The sequence below is a fragment of the Triturus cristatus genome, chromosome 4_1 (assembly GCF_964204655.1).
Source record: "Triturus cristatus chromosome 4_1, aTriCri1.1, whole genome shotgun sequence".
Taxonomy (NCBI): Eukaryota; Metazoa; Chordata; class Amphibia; order Caudata; family Salamandridae; genus Triturus; species Triturus cristatus.
The window spans coordinates 973,712,488-973,724,958 of NC_140585.1; the positions used below are offsets into that span (position 1 = coordinate 973,712,488).

Genomic DNA, 12,471 nt, shown 5'->3' on the forward strand with positions numbered 1-12,471 from the left:
AGGGACAGTGTGAAGGCAGGAGTTCCCAGAGAGGGAATGCAGATGGTCACCAAGGCCCCTCAACAAGATAACTGGGCCTAGTGTTGTGACTGGGCCACAGTCACTCAATGCATAGTACTTCAAAGCAATTTAAAAACAGGGCAAAGGCCAAGCCACAAACTCTTGCTTAGTTGTTCATTCTGTGCAATTGTGTGCCAATAACGACCATGGTCCACTTTTCTCACACATCCAGGTAACACAGCAAAGGCTACAGTTAGCAGTGTCTGGGTCCTACCAAGCATTGCTTAATGTGTGCATATGTTTGCAGCTGGTGCAAGTATTTGAACATGGTTTATGGGGTATTTAGGCGTAGGACCTCATAACACCTATAGATCACTCAGATGCCCGGGAAGCAAACTGAGCAAACTTGATGTCCAGTGGGAGCAGAAGGGCCATTTGCTGAATGTGACCGGTATGCAGGGTTCTTTACTACACTTATAGGTTGAGTCTTCCCCTGGGCCACACTGAAATGTTTTGTTGCTTTCCTGAATCCCTCTAAACAACGTCATCAGTTTGCAGATTGCTGGGCTACTATCCTGTTTTCTGGACAGCTTTCTCCACCTGTATAGTGCATTCAGTGCTCCTCTTCACAGCATTTGGGTTTCCTCCATTGAGGATAGTCAATCAGCACTTCTAGCAGGGTTTCTAGATTCAGAAGTCTCTTCCTGATTCGTTAAGGGAGTTGGCAGTAGGTGATCCAAGCCATAACCTATGTTGTGTAGAATACGTAGGAAGAACGATCGGAGTTGATTTGGTCCTTGCAGGGAATGAGTCCAAGGGCACAACAGGAGAGGTGACCCCAGCCAAGCACTACACATTTCTTCTGTCTTCAGTGACGCTCATCGGCCAGTGGAAACAGGAAGATACCAGATGGCTGACTTTGTATTTTACTATCGTGTCCATAAAGCGCTGGACTAACTTAACAAGTGTGCATCTTGGGTGATTCTGCCTCACCTCTCTAAACTTTTACATTCTAAATACTTAGGACTGTGATTTTTTGCTACACAGAGCGGAATTCCTCCCACACTTTCACTTTGCTGTCCACCTCTGTTCATATGCTCTAGATTGGTCCTTTGTAGATTGGATATTATGGGATCCTTAACCCCCACCTTCCCTCAGTTGGTAATTTCTATTACTACTACGCTTAGTGTCAGATGTATGAACACATTTTCCCTTTGACACAGAATGGGTAAAACTGTTTGATACATCTGACCCTATGTCTCTAGAAATATGTATTACTTTCCTAGCTACTTGAACTGAGAAATGTGGTCAGTTTTTGCATTCCTAATTTACTTCCCCTTCATTGGTATCTTTATACGTATCCATTGTCCTCCGCTTGTACTACGTAGAAATGAGTTTACCCTTCCTTGTCCTAATGATAACCCCTTAAACACTGTCTGGCTTGAAATATCATGAATATATACGGCAATGAAGTTGTTGAATGTTGATAACTGCAGAATGTGAAATATATGGATTTAGACAATTGAACACTCTACAATTTTGCTGTTTTCTTTTATGCTGTATCTTGCCTTTCTCCTTTGATCACATTTCACACTGAACACCTTTTGGGAAATTTGATTCATGTTATCTGTTATGTCCTCTGGTTGAAATTCACATAAATATGATTGTGATCTGTTGAAATAGTTATTATTCTGGTTTTATAAATTGGCTGTGGTGATTTATTGATTATATTTTGATAAAGTGTTACCTCTGTTGGCCATTGTGATTTTATACATGAAAATAGCAGCGTTCCACTGAAGGTCTACGGGGTGCTTCTGGGATCTTTATTAATTTATTTGCATTTTAAAGGGCAGTCACCCTAAACCGTCCAGCTACCGGGGCCACACTGCAGATAGTTTATGAAAACTACCAGATCTACCTTCTATTAACCGAGAATATTCACCTCCATTCTTTATTTTGTAAGTCAGCCATATACAGTTCAGGGTAGGTTCCTGATCCCATACAGTGGAGCACAACACATGCAAATCACACTCCTCTAGAACAAACCTGTGTTAATCATTCCTGTCCCGCATGAAAGGAGCCAAAAATTTAGTTTAAAAAGGCTTCCTGGAACTTTTATGAGAGGTGGCGAGTAGCCCACTCTCTTGCAAATGGCAAGAACAAGGACCTGTTCCTTTATTATGAACACATTCTGGCACCGCTGCTATTCTGCTGTAGCCTGAAGAAAGGACAGTAGTTGCTTTCAAAAGGAGGGGTGTACATTTAGTGTCTCTTCTGACCTCAGTTGTTTATTATTTTTCAGTCTCTAACTCAATAAGGTTTTTCCATCTGGCTTTCAGTATTATGAGGTGTGCACCTTGTAGTGAAAAACAAAAGTATTTTTGCACCGAAATGATAGTTTTCAGTCTTAAGGAACATTGTGTACAGGCCTCCTTTATTAACTAAATCACAGATTGTTCCTAGGACGGGTATTATCTGTTTGGTATATGCTTAGTTAGTATTTTTATCAATTCCTGTCACATATAGAAAATGTTTCCAGTTCCTCTTAAAGTGATTTAAAGTGACACCTATTTTCAACAGCATGTTTCCATAGCTAGATTTACTTGTGGCAAGAATATTTGATCTCGGGTAAAAAGTTTCCTTCCCTGGATGAGATGATTATTTATTTCCTTTGTTTTTCTATTAGAAATAAATTATTTGTGCTCAGAATGCAACTATTGTTTTTTGGCTCAATGTTTATTTTCTAGATTCATATATGCACTTTTTCTAAACAGGGGCTGAAGAAACCATACAATCCTATACTTGGTGAGACTTTTCGCTGCTTGTGGATTCACCCACGGACAAACAGCAAGACCTACTACATTGCAGAGCAGGTATCAGAAGCAACATTGGATGTGAGGGTTGGAGAGCGGTGACAGTTTACTGAGTAAAGCCATCATAAGTTAGTAGGAGCGCTGAATGTCAACAAGTAAACCATTTTTAATGCATACAATTGGAGAGTAGGTTAATCTGATATTATGTTGAAATAACTTGCACAGCAGGATATATAGCTTGTTTCTCAAAGTGTGTTGCACACATTTTAAGACTGTAACATAATGAGTAAATTGTCTCCATTGTTAGTTTTTTTTAATTGATGATGGCTTGAGACATAATCCATTAAGGGCCGGTTTAGTAGCATGCATAAACGTTGTCAAGGGGTGATTGCTGGGACTTGTTATCTCTGTGATTGCAAACGAGAGATGTTGATATTGCATTGTGGTCATCCTCTTGATTTTCAACTCATTAAGAAGAGCCTGTGCCTGAGCACAAATTTTATCTAATGCATTTAGAACGCTGATCAGATTTTCTGTGGAAATATCTGCCCTAGAAATAGTTCCTAACCGGACTCAGCAATGTTCTGTGATCTCCTCACCTGATGCATAAAACAGTTTTACTTTGCAACCATTTTTCAATGCATCTCTGCTGAGTAAGCAGTGCATACAATTAGGAGTCCATTGTCATGAAACTTAGCCTTTATAGAATGGCACAATAGTCATCAATTAGTCTTCTCGAATGTCTTCTAGCCTCTGAATTAATCATTACGTTGGTCACTTTAAGGTGGAAGTGAGGACAACTGTGCCCAAAAGTTATTGAAGCTGTGCTACCTGTTAGTTGCTGTTCTTGCTAGTCTGACATTTGTTACAGATTTTGGGGTGATCTTAGTGGTAGTAAGACTGCAGAGTTTCCAGCAAATCGGTCATGTGAAGAAATTAAGTATTATGAAAACAATGACCGATATAGAACACTGGTTGGATGAGATAGAAGTCTATCTGACACAGATGTGCATGGTGCAACTAGCAGGTCGCCAATCGTAGCAGTTTTTGTTTTGCCCTACATAGTTCAAAATTGAAAGCTATTTAATCTATTTTTATCAAGCAATATGTCTGTTAAACAATTAGATACCACCATAGGAGAAATCCATCATTTTGATTCACATTTCATTATTTACATATTGGTGTTGAATCAGTCTGTGTGCAGAAATGACAACAAATATTTTGGAAATGTGTCACATGTGTAGCATTACCGCAGTTAATCCATCATATAATGTAGGACTTGCTGCAAGGTGCTCCATTCTACGTGATCAGTGTCGTTTTTAGGTCTCCGCTAGCGAAGGCTGCGCTTGCGCAGTCTCGCTCGCGAGAGATAATGACTTGGAGAAGAGGGGTTTGAATCCGCCCCTCTTCTCCCCTGTCATCCATTGGCTGGCCTCTTGAATGTTGGCCAGCCATTGGAGAAGAGGTCCGTCACTCCGAACAGGCCCCGTCCTTTTCAGATTCGGGGGCGTGTTTTTTCCAACTTTTCCAATTATCTCCTCCAGCCAATGGCAAGAGGAGAGTAAAGAAAAACACGCCCCCGAATTCGAAACCGCCGCTGCCTTTCTCCGAGGCATTTCTGCTTCGCCTCGGAGAAAGGCGGTGGTGTCTCCGTAAACATTCGCAGCCCATTTTCTGGTGCGGTAGGTAAGCTGGCCCAGGGAGACGTGTATTACACTTATAGCCAGGTGAGTTCACTGCCAATGACGTCTGGGTGAGGTATCCATGGATCTCCACACTGGCCCCCAGTCAGGTGATTAGCACAGCGCTCTCAGCCCTTCTCAAGACGAATCAGCCCTGCGAGAAACCACCGGGCCTCTCCCCACGTCTCCACAGGGATCCCGGCAGTGATGGACACACAGGGCCCGAGGAAGGAGCCGCAAAGCCAGGCCGACCGCCGCGCCAATGCCGCTCACAGAACCCAATCAGGCTGCCCGCACGCACACTGCACCCCCCCACGGCACTCGAGGGACTGGAAGGCCCTCTCCCCGACTCAGTCCCCCTGCGGAGGGGTAACTGTTAGACCGTCCGCCGACAGCGATCAGCTCTCCTTCCATTTTGTCGTGGTCGGCAGTAGACCTTAGCCCCAAGACCGCCGGAACAGTGAGGCGTAGTAACGGGTCTCCCGGCACTCCTCTGCGTGTATCTCCCACCTGATGTCTGGCTGCTGCTGGCAGGTATCCGGATGAGCCTTCAATCCTTGCCAAATCTCACCGCTTTGCACAGGGCGCCCTAGCGGGAGTATAGGAAGCAGGCCTGCCCTTCCGACGGATCCCTCACAGCTCCGCATGGGGGAAGCTCCACTTTTGCCGGTCCTCCAGCAAAAGCTTTGGTGAGTGTGGTCAAGGGATTGCCAGTGTTTTTGTTGTGCATTTTACACATTTTAATTTGCCAATATAAGTGTGCTATAGAGGCACGTGATCGTGTATTGAACGGTGTTATAAAGCGAAGCAAACCCCTTTGCAGTACAGTCCGAGCACTTCAAAATTTACATAGGATCGTATGAGGCTAAGTAAAAGGGGACATGCTGTATTTTGCCTTCAACACCCCTTGGAGGAAATAAAGATAGTACTAGTACAAATAAATACCCAGTTCATTTAGGGCTACTGTGATGTTTACACATTTTCCCTCTCAACTGCCAAACCGAAACTATGCTTTACTATACTGACACCACGTAGGCCAACAAACCAGACAAGCGACTGCTTGCACTCTATGGTAAAGTGTATGCAGTGTGTGACTCCGCATGCAGGCTCTCGAACTGCCCCAGTGCTAGTTGAATGGTGACCAGCCATTTGGGGGTTTAACTTTCCTGGCACAACTGGTGCGAAGGAGGGTGATTTGTAAGAAACGTAACACACATTCTACGTCCAGCTGCGCACTGTGCTTATCCCTCAAGCTGTGCCTTCTCCGCCCCCAATGACAAGACTAAAGACCGTATAATAAAACGCACGTTCACAATACTCCCAGCCTCACAATACTTTAGCTCGCGCATTCAGTCCCTCCTCACACCCCTACCGAAAGTATGCATTAACTGTGGGCTCAAGCTGCACACCAGAAGGGTACGTCCACTCTTCCTTCTGCTGCGCGCCGGGAGCCCCTTCCCAAGCAGTACGTTCACTATCTGCACAGCACCAACCATGCGGATTGTAACACCCCTTCTTATTGGCTTGTACCCACTTTTCCAAGAGTTGCATGCATCACCACCAGCCCTTTCGTGCCCTTACATTTAACCTGTCCCCACAGCAACACACTCTGCCGGAAACACTTCATGAGCCCTATATTGACCGGTACTAAGCACCCCTCCTGCCAACTTCGCCCTCTTCAAGGGGGGGCCTGCATTCACACTATTAATGCATTGGTACCCGTTCCCAGATGATTCGAGGCGCACACTACTCACGCAACACTCGCAGCCTGATTTGAAGTGTGCCTATGGGGGGTGGGAAGGGCAGCCCAGCAGCTATGCAGCAGATGACAACGGCATCGGAACACCGACCGGCGGCCCACGCTCACCTCCTATCTCAGCTGCACCACTCCACCACAGCGACTCCAGCAGGGCCTCGGGACGCGACTCTCAGAGCTCATAGGCTTCACACCCAATACTAAAGCTCAAAAGTCCTTGATTCAAATGCTCATTCCTGAAATCAGCCTCTATTCTGAGTACCAGGGAAATGCCTTTTCCACTCTCTGGAGCTGAGCAGGCCTGAAGGGAAAATCTAACTCTTTCCTTCGATTCACAAACCTCCTCTGCTCACTTTCCCCACTGGAGCACTTCTCTCCACAGCCTCATCCGCATTAATTGCTACATCAGCAACAATAAATAATTGTATTTTTTCTTTCCATAAACGCGATCAATAAACCAGCTCTCTAAATGAAGACAACTGTTTTCTATTTTCTTCCACCAGCTCGCGCTAGCTGTAATCCCCCCTCAAACTCAGATGGAACAGGAAACCAGGCTTTGGGGACATGCATTTTCTCAGCCTGCTCCTATAATTGCATTTTCTTCATCTGAAATGAAACGTGATTTCTATTGGGAAAAGAGATTAATTAAAAGGAGGAAAAAAAAGGCACCAGTGGAAACGCTGAGCGTGGTTAAAGATACTCAAAAGGACCGGGTTCCATTTCTGAATCCGCCCAGGATGGTGGATGAATGATACTTCCACCCGTACCCAGGGCATCATCTGTGCTCGTGGTAGTGGGCACCGGCGCCCATTTTTGGGGACCGGAATTTATCTTTCATCAATACCCTTTGGCCCAGAGTAAAGCAGAACAAGCATTTACAATGCAACGGTCTCTGCATTGTTAAAGTTAGAGCTATTGGCATTGCTCATCACATTATTTTTGTTTTTAAAACATGTAGAGAAACGGCATTGTTATTTACAGTGTCAATAGCTTAATCAGTGTGTGCGTGGGTGGGTGGCTTTGTGTGTGTGGCTCTGTGTGTGTGTGTGGCTCTGTGTGTGTGGGTGGCTCTGTGTGTGTGGGTGGCTCTGTGTGTGTGGGTGGCTCTTTGTGTGTGGGTGGCTCTTTGTGTGTGGGTGGCTCTGTGTGTGGGTGCAAATGCAATAGGTCTCGCATTTGAGAGTGATTAAGCTATTGACATTGTAAATAACAATGCAGTTTCTTCTAATGTTGTTTTAAAAACAAAAACATAAACAAAAATAATGTCATGAGCAATGCCAATAGCTCTAACTTTACCAATGCCGAGACCATTGCATTGTAAATGCTTGTTTCTTTTGCTTTAGATCTTTGTAGTTCTGTTTTTAGAGGACCCATCTTTTAGTGCACTGCACTACACTCCTATCTTTCCAGCAGAACAAGAAGTTAATAAAGCAACAAGTTTTTTTATTTGGTTGCTTTTCTCAAATTAACCCCTTCGCTGCGGCGGAAATTCCGCCGCAGCGCTGGTGGGTGCGGGGGGGCAGCGCGGTGCTCATGACGGAGCCACTCCGTCATGAGCCACGGTTGGGCTGTGCTCATGACGGAGTGGTTCCGTCATGACTCCGCCCACGGCGCTAATCGCCCGCACAGGCGGGGAATTAGCGCCGCGTGGGCGGCGCGGCCACCAACGGCCGCAGCATGACGGAACCACTCTGTCATGAGCACACGGCAACCGTGGCTCATGACGGCGTGGTTCCGTCATGAGCACGGAACGAGTTCAAATAGCTAAATTAATCACTGTCATTTCAAGATGAGACTGTTAGCAAGAGGTGTATTTGACTCGATACATATTTGCTTCTGGTAACTTGTGTGTTTGAACCCTAAGGCAATCCTCTTTCTTTACTATTGGAGTAATTACGTCTTGGAAGTACAAAACTGAACCCTTTTCACTTCAGGAGCTTCTTCTACCTATTGATAAACAAAAAGCGGGGAAGGCACGAGGTCCAGATAAGATCCTTATAGACCACTTTATTGGGTAGCTAAATCACGCTTGATAGTAACGTAACCTTAAAAGGAACTCCAATACCTAAATCATGGCTAATTAATGGCTACATCTGGAAATAATGCCACTGCATAACAAAGAATACGGGAATGACACAGAAAATACCACCCAAATAGTTTGCTTGGTAATATGCAAAAAATATTTGCAGGTGTTATTCTGTCTAGGCTGGAATTTTGGGTTGAGCAAAAGAATGCCATTTATCATTGTCAATCTGAATTTACAAAAAAAATAGCATTGTTTACCAGACATTTCAGGTTCTACATCTTTCTAGAAAAATACATAACTCTGAGCGTCACACCATCATAAGTGGTATTCGTTGATATTCTGTGCACCTTCAATGTTATCACTAGACCTCTTCCTTGGAAAATTGTATGGGAAGAAGGCATACAATCAGATTTACTAAGTGATGGGTCCTCATGGTGAACATCTGTTTTGGGTAGCACACACATCTCACTATGAATGGAACCTTGCTGGTCTCCAAGATGCCTTGGGGTTTCCAGAACCTTTTAGGTACATTTGAGAAATGTTATTTGGTCAAGAGTCCATCACATTTTTTAAAACTAAGATGATGACTTCCAAGCCCCCACAAAGGATTTAAGAATACTTTCAGGTTGAATTGGTCACACCTTGAGAGATGTCAGGATTCTGAATACCTGAATATCAAATTCTCATGAGACCTAAAATGAAATATGGAAATAATGAGGTCAAGGATTCTCATGGTCCAGCCCTTATTATATCTCTTTAAGCAAAAAACCTATATATATATATACATTACCTAGTTGTGTTCGCCATTAGGTAGTTATAGTTACATAAGATGTTGCATAGAAGAAAACAATATTCTGTTGCTATTAACTTGGCCACCATTCTCCAAAGACTTTCCAAAAAGGTACTATTTCTTTAAGACAGACTACAGCAAAAACTTCCAAATGGAATTACACCAAGTTTGGCATGTGCTAATTGTCATTTGGTGTAAATTCGGTCATTAGTTTTTGAGAAATCAAGGTTGAAAAATAATTGTATGTCTTGACGGTTGGGGCCGCAAGAGACCTTTGTTAGAGCGACAGTTTAAAAAAAAAAAAAGTGTTTTGATTGGCCCATGGAGTTTTTTTTTCCCTTGGACCATCTTGCTCCCTGATAAAAAATTTCTAGCAGACATTACAGCGCTCGGGTACTTAGTCCCCTGCCCAGAACATGTTTAAAAAAGGTATATATAAGGGGACAGGGTAGGGATACCCTGAACCCTAAGCCCATGGGGGAGGGAAAGGCAAAGGGGGGGCAAAGTGAGCCCCTTCCTCCACCACTCCCCCCAGGGCTAAAAACTAAAAGAAATCAGCAAAACAATGCTGCAATCCAGCCGGATCAGCTGGGGCTGTATTCATAATGGGGAGGGAACTTGTGGCCTCACTCCCCAAGCACCCAGAGGCCCTCGGGGAGCTCACCCACAGAGCCGAACTTTACCAAAATGAAGAGGGGAGCTGCATGGCCCCCCTCCATGAGCCATTAATGGCCCCAGGTGTCCTACCCCCCTACGCCGCCTCACAAGCTATGTCCTGTGGAGCCCACCCCCAGGACATAGCGGTTTCCCTGGCGCAGATAGGAAAACCTGTGTTTATTCTCACTTGGTGGGAACATTTTAAAATCTCCCGCCAAGCGGGAGCCAACGCAGTCTGCTGCCAGCGGGCGGAAGCTTTGAAAATGCTCCCACCTGCTAGGAGCAGATTTATTATCGGTTTCCCTGCCCGCACAAAAGTGGGCAGGAAAACTGATAAAAGTATTTCTTCCACCGGTTGGGAGCAGTGTCAGCTCCCACTGTATGTGGGGGGGGGGGGCCCACAGGGCTCCCACCACTGCCTCCAACAGGTATATGATGGGTCCCTCAAGTATGCACCGGGGCAGCCCACCTTTAAAAACAAAATTAAGGCACCGGGGGAAGGGGTCACCAGGGCCGATAGCTGTTCTAGGAGGGAGGGCCGCGCAGCTTGGGGTTAGATTTACCTATGGTAATTACTTTACTTTTAAACAAACAATAGAAATTCACTGAAAAGTCCAAAGGTTAATGTAAAGCGGTGCTTAATTTGAGCCGGTGCTGAGCACCGGCACTTAATTGGTTTCCGGTGCTCGGCAACGGCACCTAATTGTCAACACCACACTTAGGGCTGCTCATGTAATATAAAGATGAGCCGTATAACAGTTGTTTAGAAAACCAATATACATTTTAAAAAATTGCTAATACCTGCCTCACCAGCCATTCCTTTAGCTTTGGGGACCTGGAATAATCTGAACTGTCGCATTTACATGCAAGAGAGATGGTTAGTAGTCATTTTGGCAGCAATGACAAGGGTGATGGGTGGTGCAAGCTGCAGTGGCCTTCTGGTCAGAGTCCAGGTACTTAATATTTTACAAAATAAGCACTAATGTAAAGTTATAGTTAGGTGTGATAAAAAAAAAAATCTGTTTTTATAAAAATAAAAAAAATGTAAGAAATTCACTGAAAAAAACCAAAGGTTAAAGTAACGTTCTAGTTAGGTGAATTTGTCTGTCCACCATAACGTTTTGAAAAACACAGAACTTCAGCAGTTATAGTTAGCAGAGCTAACTGTAACTTGTGCCCTCACCATGCACTGCTTATGACCTCACATATTACGTCACTCATGACATGTTCTATGTCATCATTTATGACATCATCCAATGAGTGTGCTAGTTTGTTTTATAGTTTACATGGTGGTGGGTAACTACTGTATTACTTTTCTTCCTAATTTTATACAGTCTGGGTCCAGCTAATGGGTGTAAGTGCTTACAAAATGTTTGTACTTATAATGCATTATAGGTGTGTAGAGGTTTTAACGCCCTATGCATGTCTGCATTGAATAACCCTGTGTGCAGATGACAGTGACAACTTGTGTCCATTATGCTCCACACAGGTTTTTAGGCTCTTCAGAAAAGGTTTGCAACAGGGCAAAGATTCTACATACGACGTACTAAGTATTGTAAGCAACCTTGAATTATAGAACAGAATCCTCTCAGTATGACAGTTTCTACATAAGATAGAAGACTGTGTGCACCAGGTATTAAGCGATGTACATGTGCTTGTTTTTCTCCAGGCTACCTAGAAAGTTTTCACCAAAGTATGAAGACGGCAGGAGGAATACTCTTTAGCCCCTTTAGACGTTGCTTATTTTAACCAAATAGTTTATTTTGCCAAGTGTTGTATAGAGTGTACACTGTTCTTAGTAGATACTTTTTAATACTCGTGGTGTATTTCTCATGTGTTTCACTGTCTGCAAACAGTGTGGTACTGGGTAAACTCTCTCCATGGAGTAAAAAAAACAGTTTACAGTGCCCACTTCTGTACTGATATCAACTTTATTTCTCAGTGTAGGTTTTGTGACTGTCAGGGGTTTGATACAGATAAAAGCTGTCCTTAGGAGGGCATTCGTTTTGTAACAGACGTTCAGTATTTTTAAGAACTTGCTTTACTCTGAACAGTTGTATACAGATTGAACAACGTATGCATTGAGGGTTTCCCTTGTATCTGTGGTTGATTATTAATGTGTACTACGCTAACTGTGAAGTGTATGGTATAGGGCCAATGTGGCACATAACCTATGCTTTGTAAACCTAAGGAGTTGTTTCTGTGTTGGCATTAATGATGCCTCATATTCTTCTGAGCTTTTTTTGTACTTGCATTCAGAAAATATAATGCTATACATGTTTATAGAGCAATGTGTACAAAAAAAGGTTGGATGATGGCCTCAGTAATTTTATGTGAGATGTCATCAGTGAAGTCATAATGTCCTAGAACATTTCATGAGTTGTTTAATATGTAAGGTCATAAGCATTGCATGGCGGGGCGGAAGGTATAGTTAGCTTTGCTAAGTAGAACTGGTGAATTTCTTTTTTTTTCTTTTTTGGTCAAAACTTTAATGTTTTCTCTGACAAATTCACCTAACTATAACGTTATTTTAATCTTTGTATTTTTTTCTGTGACTTTCTATTTTTTCCCCTTTTTTTAAAGATTTTTATTACACCTACCTATAAGTTTCATAAACCTTTGTTTTTTTTAGTGTGTATATATATATATATATGTATATATATATATATGTGTGTATATATATATATATATATACATATACATATATATATATATATGTATATATATATATACATATACATACATGG

General features: G+C 43.2%; 1 protein-coding gene across 5 annotated transcripts in view; it reads left to right on the forward strand.

Annotated features, from left to right (window-relative positions):
* Positions 1-12,471, forward strand: part of OSBPL8 (oxysterol binding protein like 8) — a 939,874-nt gene that overhangs the window by 784,553 nt on the left and 142,850 nt on the right. For all 5 annotated transcript variants that reach the window (XM_085653858.1, XM_085653857.1, XM_085653859.1 and 2 more), the window contains one exon: positions 2,775-2,873. In XM_085653858.1, the coding sequence (XP_085509984.1) occupies positions 2,775-2,873 (99 nt within the window). The remainder of the gene's footprint in view (positions 1-2,774; positions 2,874-12,471) is intronic.